The sequence below is a fragment of the Malus sylvestris genome, chromosome 14, assembly GCF_916048215.2.
Source record: "Malus sylvestris chromosome 14, drMalSylv7.2, whole genome shotgun sequence".
NCBI classification, from domain to species: domain Eukaryota; kingdom Viridiplantae; phylum Streptophyta; class Magnoliopsida; order Rosales; family Rosaceae; genus Malus; species Malus sylvestris.
Genome location: NC_062273.1, coordinates 5,654,996 through 5,674,494, shown reverse-complemented (window position 1 = coordinate 5,674,494; position 19,499 = coordinate 5,654,996). Strand labels below are relative to the sequence as shown.

Below are 19,499 nucleotides of genomic sequence, written 5' to 3'. Positions count from 1 at the left end.
ATATGTACATATTCTAACTTAAAGTTGGCTTAAAGCAGACAATATCTTGCCCGAGACTTTGGTTGTGATACATACAGTTTTAAAATGTAGGCCGGGAGGGAGACAATTAACAGGAGGAGTAGAATGAAGAATTTGACATTAAGCATAGTGTTGATAACTTCTGATGTGAACAAATAACAACGAAATTGGTATGTGATGACAGCTGCAATTATCTTGTGTTCGCATTGCTTTGCTTTTGGTTATTGGTGTCTGCATCATGACTCATGAGTAACTGAGTCTTATACTGCAACCGTTAATCATTATTACTGGGAAAGAAGAGGGTTTTTCAACTCATGCATGCTCTTGAAACAATAAACAAACATTTGAATTGAAATCAAATCGGGATCCTCACAATTCGTTTTTTGTAGCTCTTGTACAAAAATTATTGGAACTATGATATGAATTCTCAACATGTAAAATCACACTCAGAAAAACTTTTCGGTAACTGATCAGTTTTCTTATGCTTCTGGCCTCCTGACCACTTTAATCCCTACCTCTTTCGTAGCCCGTATTGCAGCAACTCAGCCAACAGGAAGGGCTGTTACTATCCTGCAAACATATTAACATAAGTTATAGAACTCTCTTCTGTGAGCATGGGTTTATTAAGGAATAGTAATTTCTACAGCTAACTCCTAATGTCGAACTCTAAACCAAATTTCTTGATGGACAAGGAACAAGAGAAATAGTACTCTCCTCTAATTATTCCTAAGCAAAAAGAGAAAAAAAATGAAAATAATACTAAAAATTTGGTATTTATGTGACAGATTCTGAACCAATAGTCAATCAAGTTATAAACAAAAATCCTCTTTTTCCTATTTTTACAGTTTCGAGAAAGAAGACTTAATTTGGAGATTCATGCACTATCTACAGATGATAAGTGAAAATAATGAGTGTGATAGACAGATTCTTCATTTTGCAGACACATAAATAAGGATCAATTGATGGTATGAAATTCGGTATCACTTACCATATCTGATTTAGGACTCTGATTTCCGGTGTCTGAGCTCCCCATGGTATCACTAGCTTTTCTCTTCATCTCCTTTGGGCCTGATTCCTTCCTTGTAAGAGTGTCATTTCGAGTCAAGAATGCTTCATTCAGCTTATTTTCCGGTCCAATTTTAATGGAATAATTAGTACCTGATACATTAACATAATTGGGTTGCTTTGCTGGTTTGGCGCTGCTCAAAACCTTCTTGGGGGGAATAGTACTGTCGGTGTAGCTTAATGTTCCTTGGTTTGGACCTTCCCTGTTTGCTTGAATTTTCTGACCATAAGATGTGGACTTCGCCAAATCTATCGAAAAATACGCATCGCTGAATTGATAACTTGGAGTCAATGTAATGTCTTCAGAAACCGAAGTTGCTGTATCTTTTGAATTCAAAGAAGTGATGGCCATGTCTGCATCCGTTTGATGTGATCCACCATTTCCAAGTTTGCTAGTTGTAAAGTTGAACTCTTGTTTCGGAGAAATTAATCTCTTATCCCAGCCGGTGACTGCTGCACTTGAAACCTTTTTGTCACCAATGCTTTTAATGTTACCCTTAAAAACTATCTGTCTTACCAAATGCAAGAGTTCATTGCCTTCACTGTTGTAATTTTCTGCCTCATTGATCCCGAAAAAAGCTCCTGAAGAATAGCTGCTCTGCCTTGTAAACCCGTTGGCGGGCGGTGGGGGAATTGGATTTTGGGTAGGTTCAAGACCCGGTTGCATATTATAAATGGCACAAGAAATATGAGAATCAAACTCACAAATGTGACACCTATACAGCCATTGATCATAACCAGACTCATTGCAGAGATCACAGCTCAAATCGAACGGTGGAGAAAATGATAATTTCAATGCATGAGGGTGCGATGAAGTTTTAATGGAGAAGGGCAGGCCCGAGCACAAGCTATGATAGTAAAAGCCACAATCGGCACAATCATAGTAAAACCCCACGATATGAGTTCGACAAGCCCGACAATTCAAGGCCCCTTTGGTGCTTGAAGGAGGAGAAGGATGGAGGTTCAAGTAGTGGCTTGGATGTGCCGGATGACGCATCTTGCGGGGCATGTTGTAGCATACTTGGTGCAATAAAAATGGGCAGGTTGGGCAGCTGTAGTAGTCCTTACCGGACTGTATCATGAGCTTGCACCCTGCACAGAATTTGTTCTGTTTGGAAGGTGAATAATTTGTAAGCTCCAATGGATGTTCATGGCTAAAGTGATGAAACTTCAACTTCTGATTTTCCATTATTTCCACTGCTTTTGCTTCTTGAAAAAGTGCTTTTCTCTGCAATAAATTCAAGTTTTTGGGGGTCTCAACAATTTCTTGAAATATCCGCAACTGGAACTCCTATGTCCTTGACCGATTGGACTATTTTCAAGCAGTATTTGGCCGGCACATACAGTCCAATGCTTGATAAGCTGACAATTTGCTGCATTCATTCAATAATAATATTAGTATTATTATTCAAACTGCAGCAATTAATTTATTTTTTATGCTGTTAAATGCTTGGCACATCAACATCAAGGACAAGGTTAGCACAGGAAAAGTGTATAAAGAGAATGTCAAGAATAATTCGTTTTTCCTGGAGATGATTAATTCTCTTGAAAATATACAAAGAGACCCTCTTTTTCCTGCTTTCTTGCAAGGGGGTTTTAAATTTGTACTCTATGCTGTGTGCCCAAAGAAAGAATAAGAATTATCGAATATTTCTGTTGCATTGCAGGGATTCGAACGCTGGATCAGTCTTAATCCTAACCCGTTACCCCACCCAACCTCACCGTTTGGGCTAAGTGGAGGGCTTTGCATTACCGGGTCTACGGAGAGGACATGCATGGAGATTAAACATTTCAGTCACACGCATCCATTGATGTTTAAGGAATTAGAGCAGAAAAATGAAAACAATAGGCTAGTTTTCTGCAATGGATGCTCGGACGCAGGATTGGCACTTGCTACTCTTGCAACCAAAGGCGCCTTCTGTTGATAACGTGTTTAAGTGTCGTATGTGCAGCAGTTTTAGCAAAGGTTTTGTCTACAGTTGTAAAAAGATGTCCTTCTAATTTGACCTATGCAATCTTCGTTTGCATTCAAATATTAGGCTCATAAGCATCCCGTCAAATCAAAGGAACAAAGCCTGGATGTCCTTGCACACAGGCCTTATTAAAGAGAGGGGCATCCCTTGCCTTGTCTATGGAAGTAAAGCAGTCGCCCGCTTCAGTTGTATCAGTGCGCAACTTTGATATATGTGTTCAGTGTGTTAAACTGCCTACGGCTGCAAGGCACAAATCCGAAAACCATTGCCGATAGCTTAGCACATCAATGTTGGTACAAAACTCTATCTAATCTCTACATGATCATAGCTTAGCAGATCATTGCTGATTTTATATATTGCTCATTACACCGAGAACAACTTAAGAATCCTTCCTACAGCTCAAACTAGTTGACAGAGGATTCAACCTAGTAGATCATTGATAATTTAATACTTAACTAGTTGACAGAGGATTAAACACATAAGAATGATGTGAGCTGTTAAGTGACTGTTAAAGTCTGTTAAGAAAGCTGTTAGTAGCTGTTAGTGTGTTGACACTGTTATAAGAAGTTTGTTAGGTAGTTAGTTCTGTTAAAACAGGTATCTTAGAGTGTAAGTCATGTGTGGCTATATAAACAGAGTAATAACTCTGATCATTTCGATTAAGCAATACAGAAATACAATTTACATTTTCTCTCTTTCTCTCTCAAGAGTTGTTCTTCTCTCTTCTTTGCTTGTTACTTTCTCTGCAACATTGTTACATTCTCAGCAATCCTTCACTTCTGTTATCATGGTATCACTCGCGGGACAGTCCTCAGTGTCGGTCTTCCGCTGGGTTCTTTGAAGTTCTTGGATTAAGATTTGTGCTTTTTTGTGATTTGGGTCAAGATTTCGACCACCATCAGGTTCTTTTGTTTTCTGGTTTCTACAACGCACATAAACTCTTTTGCTTTTGCTACTCTTTCCAATGATGCTATAGAGCATGTCATTGGATGAAAGAGTTCACAAGAAGCCAGGAACTGCCTACAAGAAAGATTTGCATCAGTAACAATGGTTCGTTTGAATCAACTGAAGACAGAATTTCACATTACACAGAAAGGAGGAGATTATGTGGACAAGTTCATGCTCAGACTCAAGGGGATTAAAGATCAGTTAATTTCTGCAGGAGAATTTTGAAAAGGTCGCTTGCGCTTTTTTCAAAATTCTTGAGTCCGGTGAAAGCCTGCCCGATGTAAATAAGACCTTTAAGTAACTTTTAGATTTGAGTAGCCATCTTCTTCTCAATGATTTTAACATGAATGCAGGGTAGGATGCAGTTTAGCACACGGAGTGCACAAATGATTTTAGTATGCTGGTACAGATGACAATCATCTTCTTAAGTTAAGTATGATTAGGAAGAACCCATCCTGCAGTTCAAACCACCCCTACCCTGTCCCTGCAACATATAAAACAGGGTTAAACACTTCAATCTAGCTGGTTCGAAGATTATAAAACATCCGACAATAGGAATTAAGATGGTTTGTAAAATGAAAATGCATCAAACCAATATATACCTTTCTTATAAACTCATCGACTGAGAAAGGGAGCAAGCAAGCAGAGGTCGCCGGCAACAGAAAAGTCAGTTTTCATTTGAGTAAAATCCCCAAAAACCGTAATTTATATACTCCCAATCAAACGCAAAAAGAATAATTGACATATCATAAGACCCTTTCTGACGGCCAAATTCATCGCCAACGGAGGCGGTTGTCGACCGTCACTGTACCTCCATTTCGTGCCGCCATGTTTGAGGCTTTCAAACGTCACTACTTGGTTTGTGGGCTTCACATCGAGAGATATGGAGAGCGGAGAGAATGGAAGAGCAGAGGAAGATCAAAGATTGTGGGTTTTCCAGTAGAAGGAGAGAAAGGAGGGATGAGAGATGAGAGATGAGAGGAGAGCGCACGTGTAGGAGATTCAAACCCAATTTATCAAATATGAGACTGCATTTGTATGAAGAAAACCTCATGGTGGTGGTGGATTTCATATAAAAAGCAAGGTTCTAAAAGACGCTAGGCACTAGTCGGGCGGCGGGTTAGGGCCTAGCGCCTAGGCGGACTAGGCGGATTTAAGTAAATCTATTATATTTCGTGTAAATAAATGTCTGTTTATACTTAAAATATATATAATTTCATCATAAACTACAATATAGAATGACATATGTATTATAAAGTATTGGAATATAATGAAAACATGGGGAACAAGCATATAGTGTGTGCCCATTTAAGTATTCAACAAGTCTCTTACAATTTATTGAAAAAAATTAAATGCAAATTGAAAGTAATCTATTTTCTATCAAAGTGAGTCGCAACCTAGGCAGGTGCCTAGGCGAGTCTGAGCGGGTTAGGCGGTCTAGGCGGGCGCCTCAACTGGTCTAGGCGCCCTTTATTAATTTTCAAACGCCTAGGCATTAATCAGGACAGTGACCAGCCGCCTAGCGCCTAGGCGGCGCTAGACGGGGATTTTTAGAACAGTGATAAAAAGCACCTGGACAATTCCCCAATAAAAAAATATGTATCTATAAGCATGTGAAATTTTCGAATATGAAGAAGAAAATCATATAAGTAGAAAAAAAACCGTCCAAGTTGTGCATATCATCATGGTATAGAATCTTTGTGGAAAAACATGTATACCAAAAAACATTAGGGGAAACTTGAAATAAGTCCAATTTTATAGCTCAACATTAGAATTAGTCCAATTTTTAGCTACTTTTGACTTAGCTCCAATGACTAGGACTCCATGTCAGCAATTTTTCTGATTAAGTTGATTTTTTTGCATTGTTATTACTATTTTACCCTCCTATGACTTTTGCACGTTCTCCATATATTTCCCACGTTTTAAATTTTTATTAGAATTCAAATTCATTGTTTAGTTCATCTTTCTCCCTGATTTCTTGATAACAATTTTTGAATTTGAATTTCTTATCAGTCTACTTTTAAGGAAGGCTTAATCACTTTTAACTTTCTATACAAATTACATGTGTTTTATACGTGCAGATTTCTTCAGGAGACCTATTCTCCAGGTACAATTTTTATGATCGTGTTTTTCCTTCGTGGTTTGGCGATACTCAACCTTCTCCATCTATTAAAGACCTAAAACACAGCAAATTGAATGCCACAACCAGAAATCTATTGGGGAAGAAACACGCCCCAACAAGTGCAGTAGGTGTAATTGAGTGCCAATTATTTTCAAGTCAGGTATATTATAATTGTTTTCTCCTTTATTGTTGTTTGCTATGCGAATTCAAAACATGAAGACTTTATCCTAATTCCCTTAATCCCTTTCTATCATCTCTCATTGATATGCTTCTTTCTCTTTTTATTCAAAAAAACCAATGCACATAAGGTGTTTGATGTTATGCCTCTTTGAAAATTTAACAAACAAAGTAATATATATGTACAATCTCCTACAAGCCAACACTGTAAAACCCCAGCCCTAAAAGTAATGTAATTTCATTTTGTTTTGGTTATTGTTTTCTTTTAAAAATTGTTTTTGGTGTTAAATTGTGTGCCACGTGGGGCCCATCCCCTTTTTGGTCTCCTTCTCCCTCTCTTTCCCATCACTCTCCCTCACTTTCGTTCTTTTTTCTTCTCCTTCACCGTGCCACACCCATAACCCATATTCTAAAATCATCATCAAATCACAATTTCAATATCACCATCGTCTTTATCTCGTCCCTACGAACTCAACCATAGTCTTGGCATCTTGGAAGTCGAACCATGAAGTCCCGTACACGAGCTCCAACGCAGACCGCCCCTTTCGAGCCAAATTACGGCCAAAACACTGCAATTTGGCCACCGTACAAGATATCAATCTCTTCGTCTCGTCGAGTACTACAACTTTCATTTTTGTTTCACCCAATTTCGTTAAGTATTGAAGAAGTTATACTCATTTGAATCTTACCCAGTTTCCAGCGACCTCCGCGGCTTTTGAGGTATTTTTCGGCCAAACCACGGCGAGTTAGACGTCATGCAAGATACCATTCTCTTTGCCTCTTCGAGAACTACGACTTTCGTTTTTGAATCACTCGATTTCGTTAAGTTTTGACAAAGTTATGGCCGTTTAAATTTGGTATAGCTTTCCGGCCGAAATCTGGCCTTCTCCTTCCTTTGAATCCGGCAACCCAGAAATCCCAAGGCCTTTGGGCCTTTCCTGCCGAGCCCAACCCAAAACCTATTTAAGTTTTTATTATTTATTTATTTATTTTTAATGTAAAAGGCCCTTGGGCCATTTTAAATCAGGGCCTTCGGCCCATCCTCCTTAAAACCTTTTTACTTTAAGTTGTTTTTATTTTTATTTACTAAACTAAAGGCCCTTTGGGCCATTCCTTAAGTCTTAGACCCTCGGCCTTAAGCCCACTCCTTAAAACCCCAACCCATTTATTTTAAAGCCTAACCCATTTTCCCTTAAACCCATTTCTTGTTAAAAAAAAAAAAAAAAAAAACAAAAAACCCAAAAGGCCTTTAGGCCCCTTGCATCCTAAACCAACCCTTTAAACCCCATTACCCTAAACCCTTAACCATAATCTATCCAAACCCTTTATGGGAAATATTCCATTAGAGAAAATTCCGTCAGGGAATATTCTAGGAATATTCTATTGACTTTTACGAAATTTAAACGAAACCCTTCTTAGGGTAATTCGACATTTTGAATCTGTTTCCAACGTCCGTTTTCCCAAATTCAATTGCTATTATATAGTTTTATTAATTGGACTCTTTATGTGCTTAAGGGCAATTATAGTGTCGTTTCTGTCTTTGCTAGTTGCGTGACTTTTCGATGGCGGAGTACTGTGAGTGGACCCCTTCTAAAATTACATGATTTCATAGTTTAATTGTATAAATGAATAGCATGCCTTACGAGTTTATGAACTGAATTTTATGTTAAGCATGTTTATTGAAATGTTGTTTATCGTCTCGTTATTTTGTAAGGAATTAATTGTTGGCCTATATTGAGCTATGTTTTAATATATCATATTTTCTATAAAAACCATGAACTGGTAGACTATCTGATGGATGACGATATGATGCTAGCACATGTTTTCAAAACCCATCTTTATAGTATAGACGATGGATGACTTTATACTATGAAGTGGTTATATTTGAGAGGTGTAACTATTTGTCCGTACCTAGTGGACACTATGCCGCCTGGGGCGAGGATCTGGTGTCGGTAGTTAGACCGGGAGAAATAATCCCTAGCTACGGGCTGATGGACATGGAGCAGGCATTGGGCCGGGAGTTGGTAATCTCTGGCTATGGGCGCAGAGACCACGGTGCTGGCATAGGGCCGGGAGTTATATTTATTTAGTAATCTTACTAGCAGCACACCGCGCTTACAAGACAATTTGTGAGATGATTGATATTTTGATTTCCGCAATATATCTTCTGAGGTGTTTTTGGCATGCTAGGGTTTTCAGTAAACCTATCACTTATTATGCTAGTAGTTTTCTTTATATAAACCTGGGGGTTAGTACGTTGATAATTGTTTTATTATATATATATATATATCAACTTGGTCCACTCATGTTTGTTTTGTGTCCCCTTCAGAACTTAGAATCGAGGCATACAATCCCGACGTCCAGGCACTTTCGCATCGGCATCTTCGAGTCCTCTCGGTGTAGGACCCACTCCTTTGCTAACTCAATTTGTATATTATTTCTTTTAGTGTTCTAGTTAGTTGTATGCTCTGAACACGTTCCTTAAATGCATATTCTTTATTCTTTTATATTTATAAGTCTTATTTATTCCCTTATTCTCAGCATTTGCACTCAATAAATGGCTTTCGTTACCCTCGGATGTCGGCCAGCACGTGCCTATCCTGGTATTCGAGGAATATCGGGATCGGGGTGTGTCAAACACAGATTAGAAGCACAGTAGCCTTGTGTTCTCACTGCAAAATTTGATTCATCCACAATATCCTACAAGCCAACACGGATTAGAAGCACAGTAGCCAAAATGTAATATACCTGTACAACTAATTATGATATGCATATATGCTTAAGTTCCTAATATTATATGAAATAGTTAATTATGATATGTACAATTATAGTATGCTGAATCATTAAAGATTTAACTTATCTATGAAAATCAGCTGCATGGTTAAACACTGCAGAGGATCAGAATTTTTATTCTTAGAATTACTAAATTTACATAGTCATATCTTTTTCCGCCTATTACATTTATGTTTTTTTTTTCCTTTGTTTTATAATTGTCTAGTTATGGAAGGAGCTATCATTGCGAAGTGCACTTTTGAGAGCAAGACCCTTTTAATTCCAGTATTTAATCATACTAATTTCAAGGATATTGCTGAACAAATTTGTTCCCGATTTGTGGGATTAAGTCTTGAAGTCATGGAGTTGAAGTATTCTCTAAGAGAACACCAATCTTGTTTACTGCAATCTGACATGGATGCGAGTGTAATGAAATTTTCATGTTGTGCTGAAAACATAGCATCTATTCCTGTCAGTGTTTCCATGGTTGAACCAGTTGAGCAACTTGATCCTATTTCTTCCCTACATGATAAGCAGATTTTTACATATGAAGGCTTAAACCCCTCAGATGATCGTGCAGATTTAGGGAAGTTTGCCACTCCTCATGGGAAGACATATTTGTCCCATGCTTGGAGAAACTACATTAGCCATGTTGGTCAAGAATTTCCAGGTGGTGTCAATGAGTTTAGACAAAGATTGATGAAGTATGCAGTTGAAAAGGGTTTCAGGTATGTCTATGTAAGAAATGATAGTGAACATGTTACTGCTGAATGCTTCAATAAAGATGATGAAGGTTATGTTTGGTGTGTGCATGCCATTTTGAATCATCCTAGCAAGTTATTCTACATCAAAAGTCTGAATAATGTACATACATGTAAAGCTAGGTTTCGTGATAAAAAAAGCATCAAGATAGGTTCCAAAATTGTGGCGTCGGTCCTTGTTGACGAGATTTGAACCAATCCAATTGTAAGACCAATCGATGTTGTAAGACCAGTCCATGGTGATGATATACAGTCATACAGACAACTATTATGGTATGCAAAAGCAATGCTAGCAACCAACCCAAGCTCCCATGTCCAGCTTGAATATAATGATAGTTCATGTCGGTCCGAGCGTTTATTCATTTCATATAATGCTAGTATTGAAAGGTTCAAATTATGCAGACCTTTCTTGTGCCTCGATGGAACTTTTATAAAAAACAAGTATAAAGTCATTTGTTGGTAGCCATTGGGAAATATGGTAATCAAGGTATGATTTAGACATCTACTTATTATAAGCTAATAATTTTTTTTTTCCACATTGATAGGTAGTTTAAATGTTTATCCATACTGTTGACAAAATTGATCATTTTGTTAATTTTGCTCCATGTTTGGTAGTTTAATAGGGTCCCAAACAGTAATATATGAGAAAGTATTGTTTTATAACTTTATACATGTTGTGTCCATCCTTTATTATAACTTGTTCTTATGTATTCATTCTTAACAAATTTTTCTCTAACATGTTCTTCTTCCTTAACACATGGCTCAGGGTTTTCCCCGCTAGCTTTTGGCATTGTGGACTCTGAAAATGAAAACAATTGGACATGGTTTCTGGAAAATTTAGTAGAGATATTGCTTCCCCAAGGTCGTATAGTTACATTCATATCAGACCGCAATAGAGGTTTACTTGAAGCTGTTTCCAGCGTTTTTCCAGAAGCACCACATGCATTCTGCATGTTTCATTTGAAATTGAATATACAAAGTAAATATCCAAAGCATATGGGTTCTGGTTATGGTAAAGTCATTGCTAACCTGTTCCAAAAATGTTGTTATGCTCCATCCCAACTTGTGTTCGATCAGGAAATGAAAACTCTCATCAAGGATGGTGGTACAATCATTCAGAAATTTTTGCAAAACACACCTAAAGAAAACTGGTCCAATGCCTACTTCAGGAGAAAAAAATATGGTGAGATGTGCTCTAATATTGCACAATCTTTCAATTCTTGGATTTTGGATGAACGCAAGATGCCAACTTACCAAATGATTGATAACATACGTGTGAAGTTGATGGAGATGAGTTCTGATAGGCAACGTGAAGCCAAAAGATGGACCTCACCAATATGCCCAACAATGGATGACAAAATGATGAAAATGGTTGAAGTTGGAAGACATTGGAATGTGTGTGGTTCAAGTGAACATATTTTTGAAGTCAGAGATGAGTATTCTGTCATGGTGGACTTACAAAGTCATACTTGTTCTTGTTATCAATGGCAAATTAAAGGGTTCCCTTGTGCACATGTTTTGGCTGCTATTTTGAAAGATGGAGGTAACCCATATGATTATGTCGAAGATTATTTCACTACAAATTTCTATAAGTCTTCGACATTTTAGTTTACTCATATTCTTCTTTTTTCCATTATCTACTTACATGTGGCTTATGCAATCTGTGAAGACTAAATATTTATTATGATATCATTACTAAACCTTCCAAATCAAACCTATATGTAACAAGCAACCATAAGATGTTAAATTTTATCCTACCTATCAATTTGGCTTACAATAAACTACCTATCCTTGTAGAATATGATTTTTCAATTCACAATTAGTTCTATAGGTATATTACTTTTTGGGACGGTTTTAAACTACCTAACATGTAGGAAAATTACCGACAACCATTTTTATCAACACTTCGAAAGTACATATCCTTGTACAATTTGAAAGTACACTAGACAAACTATCTCCAGATAATGACAACATAACATTATCTGAGATTACAAACAAATCTTATTGTGCAATCAATAAAGGAAAACATGAAGAATATCCCCTTTCAATTGAAATTAAAAAACAGGTATGACAAAGCATATCTCAGTTCACATAACATCCAAACTTATCTAGCAAAAAATGAATTTGGATGGATTGGAGTCCCATCATTTATTAAATTGAAACACTTAAATGAAACAAAAACTCAAATTTCGCATAACATCTTTATCTTACTCTTCCTTTTCCCAGCTACCACCTCCCTCATTTATGAATCTACAAAGGACATGTGCTCTCATATTCTTCATTGCCTCTGCCGAAAAGACAACTCCACAGTCATAACTGTTTAACAAAAAAAAAAGGGGTAGTGAACTTAAATATTACATTCTATCACCAAGAAACCAACAAATAGGCATAATATAGATGAAATTAACACTTACATGTTAGGAAATTGTTGTAAGCATGATATGTTTGCTTTCAGTGGATACTCAACATTAGTTTGCCTCAGCCACATGAGAAATTCTCTGTCATCATGGCTAAACGTGTACAACAATGTATGTACCTTATCACCTTTCATGATATGTTTGCAAATAGAGTTCTCATTGAGCTTTCTTGAAATACTATCTTTCATGTGCTTAAAGTAGTTAGAAATTTTCACATGCTACAAAAAAATAAAAAAATAAAAAAAGGACACATTACAAAGTTAGTGTGTGAAATAAAATTCGAAGGATAAGAGGTATACTACATAGTTATCAACTTACCAATTTTTTAGCCTCTTCGAAATAAGGATCCACATACATATTCAACTTGGTTTGTAATGTGTTGTAATATTCCCATCATACACTTTGTTTGTTGAACACAAGCAAAGTACAATGCATTCCTTTGAAATGGTTAATCGGAAAGAAAACATAGTCGTTCTCCCGCACCTTCTTCAATAGAAGTTCAAGATAAATATATATTCTCACTGCAAAATTCGATTCATCCACAATATCCTACAAGCCAACACGGATTAGAAGCACAATAGCCAAAAAGTAATATACCTGTACAACTAATTATGATGTAAAAATCATATTCTACAAGGGCAGGTAGAAGATTCTCTAGATTAATGCTAGAAGATCATAATAAAAATGGATTACTGTGTTACAAGGGCAGGTTAGTTTATAATTACCACATATACTAATAAAAATGGATTAGAAAAAAAATAATAAAAATCAACATTTGATAATTATACTACTCATCACTAAATAGCATTGGACGGTATTAAACTAGCTAGAATGGAGGAAAATTAACCACAATGTTTGAAGAACTAAAATTTAGGCACCCATGCAAATGTCGGCATAGATCCATATTTTAGCTGATCTTTTGGAATCCCAATTTGGTCGTTATTCAAAATGTCGAAAAAAGAATCAACTACCTACAGAAAGAACCAAAACATCTTATGAATCATTTGTAAACCTCTCATTCAAATATAATTGTATTCATTGCTATCTAAGTCAAATAATTATAAAAATTACAAATACCTGTCGACTAACACCTCCCTCATTCAAGAGTGCGAGGATATCATCATGGATCACTGCACTATGCTCTCTTTTCCACATTGAAACCCTATATATATATAGTTCAAACAACATAATCAACAACTTGATAACTAACAGGTAAAAAAATGTAAAAATAAGGATGAAAAATTATACACTACCTATCATCATTCAAATCTAGAAATTGTTTCAACTTCTCTGCGTACGGTATTGGAAGACACTTGCCCACTCGTAGCCTACGCACAACTATTGTCTTCACTGGTGCCATTATTTTTGTGTTCCCATATTCATGCATTTGAATTGCCCGTGAACCAACACAATTTTTATCCATATGAACTACCATTTTTTTATTAACACAAGCATCATACTTGTAATCTAGCATCAACAAAGGCTTCCTTTGTTTTTATTTCTCCCGCAAAATCATTGAGTTTTGTTATGGAGATTTGTCTTTCACTATGTAATTTTCTTTACATTTCAGCTCCTCCTTCATATTCTCGTTTTCAATAGTAAGCTTCATAATTTTTGAACGGGAGTCCTCCACCAAAAGACTCATCTCTTGTAATTTTCTCTCCAAGTCATTAAGGTCCTCCTTACTATTGGAAGGCTCTCCCAAGTTGTTTTCCATAAATTCTGATGGCAGTATATCAAACATTGGGAGAAATTCTTCATCTGACACTTTGTGAGGCTCCACATTTATCCCCCCACCATGTGAATGCAGTTGTATGATTTTCTTCTTTGTTTCAGGTGTTTTTGGATTGCCCCCACCTATATGTACAACTTCTTGTAACATAAACACACCATGTTTAATTTTATTAAAGTACATAAGACTTTAGTTACATAATCTGTTCAAAAAATAACATACCTACTCCAACATGGGAAATCCAAAAATGAACCAACTCATAGTCTAGCTCACTCATGGATTAGATTAAAATGGGAAATCCAAAAACGAGCCAACACATATTAGAATAGAAGCACAGTAGCCAAAAAATAGTATACTTGCACAACTAATTATGATGTAAAAATCACATTCTACAACTAATTATCATGTAAAAGTCATATTCTTCAATGGTAGGTAGTTTATATTTTTAAACCAAATGGATGTGTTGGATAAACATACCTCCAACTCATGGATCTTCATAATTTCCATCTTTGCATACAATTCCGACAAATTTCATTTAACAACCTTAAGAGGCATATTTTCCCTTCCTCTGATTAGATTGATCAAATGAGTATACGCTCACAAAATCAGAACTGCATTAGCAAGATATTAATATGTTATTTCATTTGAACACAGATAGAATAAAATGAAATAAAATGTAGATTAACATACCAATAATCCAATTACAAAACCAGTTACACTTTTGTAACGTTCTCCCATATTATCAATTGTGCCCAACAACCAATTCTTTACTGCCACAACCCACGCATAATCCTTCATCTTGGTAATATCCTCAACGTACCCAACCATGTACAAACTAGTATTATTTCCACTCGTATTGAAAAACAGTGTCAAGCAAAAATATAAACAAACATGTCGCACAAAATCACCCTCATGCAGCTACCATGCAACTTAACCACTCTCAAAATCATTTCTTCCAATATCTTCTTACTTATATCTTTGACTTCTGCAAGACATCTCTCATAAAAACCTGTAAACGCATTTTTTCTTTTCCTACTATTCAGGTTGATCTCTTCCCCTTCATCAGGCAACCCGAAATTTCAGCTATATTTTTTGCAGTTATTGTTGCAGTTATTCCACCAAACACAAATGCTTTTTGTACAGGGTCGTAGCACTTCAATATAGACACAATATTCGCATCACATTTCCTGCAAACACCATCAATGATCAAATTCTCATGGTACGCTTTGAACAATCTCCCAAACGGTGTACGATTCATTAACTCAAGATGCGCATTTGTCACACTAAGTCTCATTTCTTCCATAATGCGACAAAACTTCAAAAGGTTAGACCTATACTCCAGGCTTCTTTTTTTTTTTCTCTCCATGCAAAACATCTTTGGCTACAAGTAATACAAAGTCTGCTATAAGCATGATTATTCCAAAACATACTAAATAACGCCCAAATGATAACATATCAAGACAAACTACATATCATATTTATATAAGCAATGTTAAAAAGAGACTAATTTAACAATATGAACTAATTATTCTAAAAGTAACTCTAAAAAATAAACTACGTATCAATTTAAACTACCAATTATTAAAGTTCCAAATAATTGGTAATTTAAATTGATAAAATTAAACCTTCCAAACTTAAACAAATCATTACTAAACCTTCCAAATCAAACCTATATGTAACAAGCAGCCATAAGATGTTAAATTTTATCCTACCTATCAATTTGGCTTACAATATAAACTACCTATCCTTGTAGAATATGAAAGATGAACTATAGTACCTGTAATCTAAGTATCAAATACCACAAAAGTAAAAGGCCAAAGCAGCATACCAAAATACTAGAGAAACAAATTCAACCAATCATCATCCCCCATTTCACATGCATAAGCAGCACCCTGCAAAAATTAGAGCAAAGATACGGTAGCACCTATTATCAAATACTGGTATTGAAATCGAGGGAGTGTAATACCTGTTATCCAGGTAACGAACACTGCAAAAACAAAGCCCAAATCAGCAAACCAAAATATTGGAAAAAAAAAAAAACCAGATTACCATGTATGAAGCTAAAATCTTCTGAGAAGATACAATACCTGTTCTCCGGGTATACCAGAAACCCGAACCAGATATTCGCCTATTTTGTTTTCATCATATACTAGGAGAAAATTTATAACTTTCATAGCTTCATATGGATTTAGGATTCAAAAAAGGGTTTCCGCTGGATACGGACGCAAACCAATTTGAAAGATAGGAGGATAAGGTTTTGAATAAAGGGGTCTTTTGATCTACAAGAGACCTAATAAACGGGGTCTTTTGAATAAACAATGAGATTAATATGCAAGAGACCTATTAAACCATTTAATGGCAATTGTTGTAATTTTGTTGGTAAATTATGTGCATTTTGATTGCTAACATGGATGATTGTTGTACTTACTAGCCCTCACTTATGCTTATGTAATATAAGTGGATTCCATTCAAAATAGGCTTATAAAATTGGACCCATATCAAAAGACCCCAAAAAATTATACCAGGACAAACTTAAGAGCATCATCAAGTCTATTGGTTGAGCACAAAAGAAAACTCCAAACCCTGCAATGATTCTAGCTCATATAAATCAAAAAATTCAAGTATCAAAAGCCTGTTAATAACGTGTTATGAATAAAGTATAGAAAAATGTAGAGAAGAAGAGAGATTTGGAGGAGAAATTAGAGTGTCTCATTCATCTTATTAGATGACCTATATATAGGCTTAGGATTTTTCATATTTACAACAATGAGAACTAAACTATTAACATATTACATAGAGCCCAAAATGTGGACATCCACCTTTCAAACAGGCCAGATCAGGTCTGGTTTAATTTAGGACTCGTCCCACCCCGACTTGTTTTATTTTTAGATGAGTCCGATCTCCCCAAGAATTGGGTTCGAACCCACCCTTGCCAACCCCTAAGGATTCGTGCCACGGATGATCTAAGTGATTCTTGCGTTGCCTGTCCCATCATCCTTAATGCTAATGGAATGCCCCCACATTTTTCTTTGACTTCCAATTTCAGATCTTCCAAGTTTGAGGGACTGGATGGAATCTGATTATTCTTAACAGCGTCCTTGAATATCTCCCAGAAGCTTTCATTATCTGCCAGATGTTCCAAGTTTGAGGGACCGGATGGAATTGAAATCCGATTATTCTTAACAGCGTCCTTGAATATCGCCCAGAAGCTTTCATTATTTGTTAGATTTTCCAAGTTTGACGGTTTGGATGGAGTCAGATTATTCTCAACAGCGTCCTTGAATATCGCCCATAAGCCTTCATCATCTGTCACATCTTCCGAGTTTGAAGGACTGGATGGAATCCGATTATTCTCAACAATGTCCTTGAATAGCGCCCAGAAGCTTTCATTGTCTGTCAGACCTTCCAAATTTAAGGGACTGGACGGAATCCGTTTATCCTCAACTGCGTCTTTGAATATCGCCCAGCAGCTTTCATGATCCGAAAGGGGCAGAAGGTGATGTATATTTTCCTTCCCGACCATCATTTTTGTTATATCTTCATTCTGACTTGTGACTATGACTCTTCCCCCATGCCCTTTTGGGAGTCCAAATGCAAGGCCGTCATCCCATTCCTTATCACGAGTCAAACACGAATCCAGCTGTCCACACCATGAGTCCGTCTCCCTGGCATGATCAAGCACAATCAGATACCTCTTGCCCAATAATTGCAGGCGAAGAGCATACAGCAGTCCCCCGAGGCCATGCTTCTCACAAACGGACTTGACCATCTCCTTTCCAACTCCGAGGTGCATCAACATTCTTTTGACAATTACTATTTTCGGAGCCTCATTGTCGTTGTCATCCGGGTGTCTGGCCATGCACACCCAGATCCTCGGAAGGAATGTGTTTTTCACTTCTTGTTCGTTGAATAAGAGCTGGCAAAGTGTTGTTTTTCCTATACCTTCCCTACCAACAATGCCTACTGCCCTGAACCGATCATCAGTTCCTTGCTGTAAAAGCAACTTCTTCATCAAAATCACATCATCATCAAATCCATAAACCTTGGATGCATCCACTGACCGAGTAGTCCACCTCGAAAGCTCTCCACCCGTTGAGCTTGCTTGACCATTATTAGGTTGTGGATCGGTATTTCCATTATCCCTTATAAACTTGAGCTCCCTCCTGATCTTGTTTAAATCCCTTCTGATTCTGTTTATGGTGAGTAGCTCCTTGGGAGAGTTGAAACCGTGTTTTCTCGAAAGCATCTGGCACTCAGTCAAAACATTGTTGAGGTGGTAAAGCTTGTCTCTGATGGATGAATCATGCAAGGATGAGCTGAAAATGCCTTCAAGCAAAGATTTTATTTCTTGAAATTGGCTGTACCCTGGAATCTTAGAGATACTTTTGTCTTTCCCATCAAGTCCATTCTGGAACTTATCCATTAGAGACTGTTCAATTTCTTGGGCCATAGAAGCAGGCTATGCAACTTCTTATCACTCGAAATTGTAACGACAACTGGCAAAATAAATAATTTAGAAATTTATGCATCTGGGTTTTATGTTACATGAGTAATGCAGACAGTTTGAGAACACAATATATGAAACCAAAGAAGAAAGAGAAATACTTGATGTGTTGGGTGGATTCGAAACTGAAAGTCCAAAACACGAACAAGCTGTGGAGACTGCAGAGAAAGGAGGACTAACGAGTTTATGAGTCTCTTCACCTCAGTACTGTTAACATTTTCCAAATCAAACTTTACTTAAGTGTCATAAGAAATCTCATATGACAACAAAGAACGGAACAGAGAAGTAAATAAAAATAAACCCAATTATTTAGGGAACATGATAGCCCAGACAAAAGGTATGAAATGGAAGGCATCATCTAAATAGTTGTACAGGTAAATCACCTTTGGCATTTGTTTGGCAAGATTATGTAAGCACCTTTGGCAGCCTTGTCACTCACTTATCTGCGTTGCCAAGTAATTCCTCTCTTTAGAACCGGAAAAAAAATATTGCATTATTCCTGTTCCACAGGGCCAGAAGAAAAGTTGTCAGCAGTATCGAATCGTAAGGGCTGCTAAAATTTACATCTTCAAATCCAATCTCTGCTGATCTGCATCAATTCTGCAGAAGAAAAACAGAGATAAAGGCCTTAGTGTACAAGTATATACACTACAGAGAACATGGAAAATGTAGGAAACAACAGTAACTGAAATATGAATTGTTCAATCCCTCTATTCTTAAAGCCAATTAGTTTTAGTTCAACCGTTCCGCGGATCAAAATTGAAACCCTGGTTCCCATTTCTTTTTGAGTTGGACTATAAAATATCAAGTCCAAAGAAGTCTGAAACATTGTCCACTCTTTCTAGTGCATATTTGAAACTCAAAGTGAAACACGAACCAAGTAGTGCATAAGAATAAGGAATCTGCAATTTCCTGTTCGGTTTTTTAATGTCCAAAAGGATGAGGCAACAACGGATTGTTTATTCACTACATGACAAATGTCTAATGGTTGTTTAAGGTCTAAAATTAAG

General features: G+C 36.7%; 3 protein-coding genes and 1 long non-coding RNA gene across 13 annotated transcripts; 1 reads left to right on the top strand and 3 right to left on the bottom strand.

Moving 5' to 3' along the window:
• Positions 1–286: 286 nt before the first annotated feature.
• Positions 287–2,372, bottom strand: LOC126600439 (uncharacterized). 2 transcript variants are annotated; one of them, XR_007615445.1, is made up of 3 exons: positions 1,177–2,372; positions 1,007–1,097; positions 287–588 (listed from the first exon to the last, which is right to left on the bottom strand). XR_007615445.1 is itself a non-coding variant. In XM_050267011.1 (2 exons), exons 1-2 carry the CDS (start codon positions 2,270–2,272, stop codon positions 523–525), a joined length of 1,332 nt encoding a protein of 443 aa, XP_050122968.1. In that variant the 5' UTR covers positions 2,273–2,372; the 3' UTR covers positions 287–522. The 2 variants fall into 2 exon arrangements, 1 of the variants encoding a protein (XP_050122968.1); XM_050267011.1 differs by having other exon boundaries at positions 1,007–2,372.
• Positions 2,373–3,681: 1,309 nt separating this feature from the next.
• Positions 3,682–5,033, bottom strand: LOC126598721 (uncharacterized). 2 transcript variants are annotated; one of them, XR_007614940.1, is made up of 3 exons: positions 4,816–5,033; positions 4,607–4,626; positions 3,682–4,488 (listed from the first exon to the last, which is right to left on the bottom strand). It is a non-coding gene; the product is annotated as an uncharacterized LOC126598721 (long non-coding RNA). The 2 variants fall into 2 exon arrangements; XR_007614939.1 differs by having other exon boundaries at positions 4,607–5,033.
• A 1,057-nt stretch (positions 5,034–6,090) lies between these two features.
• Positions 6,091–14,463, top strand: LOC126600706 (uncharacterized). Its single transcript, XM_050267338.1, has 6 exons — positions 6,091–6,111; positions 6,214–6,286; positions 8,633–8,702; positions 9,302–9,803; positions 10,603–11,379; positions 13,824–14,463. Exons 4-5 carry the CDS (start codon positions 9,304–9,306, stop codon positions 10,637–10,639), a joined length of 537 nt encoding a protein of 178 aa, XP_050123295.1. The 5' UTR covers positions 6,091–6,111; positions 6,214–6,286; positions 8,633–8,702; positions 9,302–9,303; the 3' UTR covers positions 10,640–11,379; positions 13,824–14,463.
• LOC126600705 (probable disease resistance protein At4g19060) lies at positions 11,865–19,429 on the bottom strand. Of its 8 annotated transcripts, none has more exons than XM_050267335.1 (9): positions 19,367–19,429; positions 18,873–19,089; positions 18,591–18,696; positions 15,814–18,481; positions 14,676–15,366; positions 14,463–14,596; positions 13,331–13,415; positions 12,251–12,802; positions 11,865–12,152 (listed from the first exon to the last, which is right to left on the bottom strand). In XM_050267335.1, exon 4 carries the CDS (start codon positions 18,433–18,435, stop codon positions 16,822–16,824), a length of 1,614 nt encoding a protein of 537 aa, XP_050123292.1. In that variant the 5' UTR covers positions 18,436–18,481; positions 18,591–18,696; positions 18,873–19,089; positions 19,367–19,429; the 3' UTR covers positions 11,865–12,152; positions 12,251–12,802; positions 13,331–13,415; positions 14,463–14,596; positions 14,676–15,366; positions 15,814–16,821. The 8 variants fall into 8 exon arrangements, with proteins under 8 accessions (XP_050123292.1, XP_050123290.1, XP_050123293.1 ...); XM_050267333.1 differs by lacking the exons at positions 18,873–19,089; positions 19,367–19,429 and having other exon boundaries at positions 15,814–15,877; positions 15,952–15,972; positions 16,073–18,481; positions 18,591–18,852; XM_050267336.1 differs by lacking the exons at positions 18,873–19,089; positions 19,367–19,429 and having other exon boundaries at positions 14,676–15,172; positions 15,814–15,877; positions 15,952–15,972; positions 16,073–18,481; positions 18,591–18,852.
• Between the last annotated feature and the right edge of the window lie 70 nt (positions 19,430–19,499).

What these genes read in the sequence shown, in the direction of transcription:
- LOC126600706 (XM_050267338.1), top strand. Translation starts at nt 9,304, where the DNA reads ATGGAAGGAGCTATCATTGCGAAGTGCACTTTTGAGAGCAAGACCCTT. An exon ending in GCAGTTGAAAAGGGTTTCAG is followed by an intron (nt 9,804 to 10,602) that starts GTATGTCTATGT and finishes CACATGGCTCAG; the next exon opens with GGTTTTCCCCGCTAGCTTTT.
- LOC126600705 (XM_050267335.1), bottom strand. Translation starts at nt 18,435, where the DNA reads ATGGCCCAAGAAATTGAACAGTCTCTAATGGATAAGTTCCAGAATGGA.
- LOC126600439 (XM_050267011.1), bottom strand. Translation starts at nt 2,272, where the DNA reads ATGGAAAATCAGAAGTTGAAGTTTCATCACTTTAGCCATGAACATCCA. An exon ending in AGAGTCCTAAATCAGATATG is followed by an intron (nt 589 to 1,006) that starts GTAAGTGATACC and finishes ATATGTTTGCAG; the next exon opens with GATAGTAACAGCCCTTCCTG.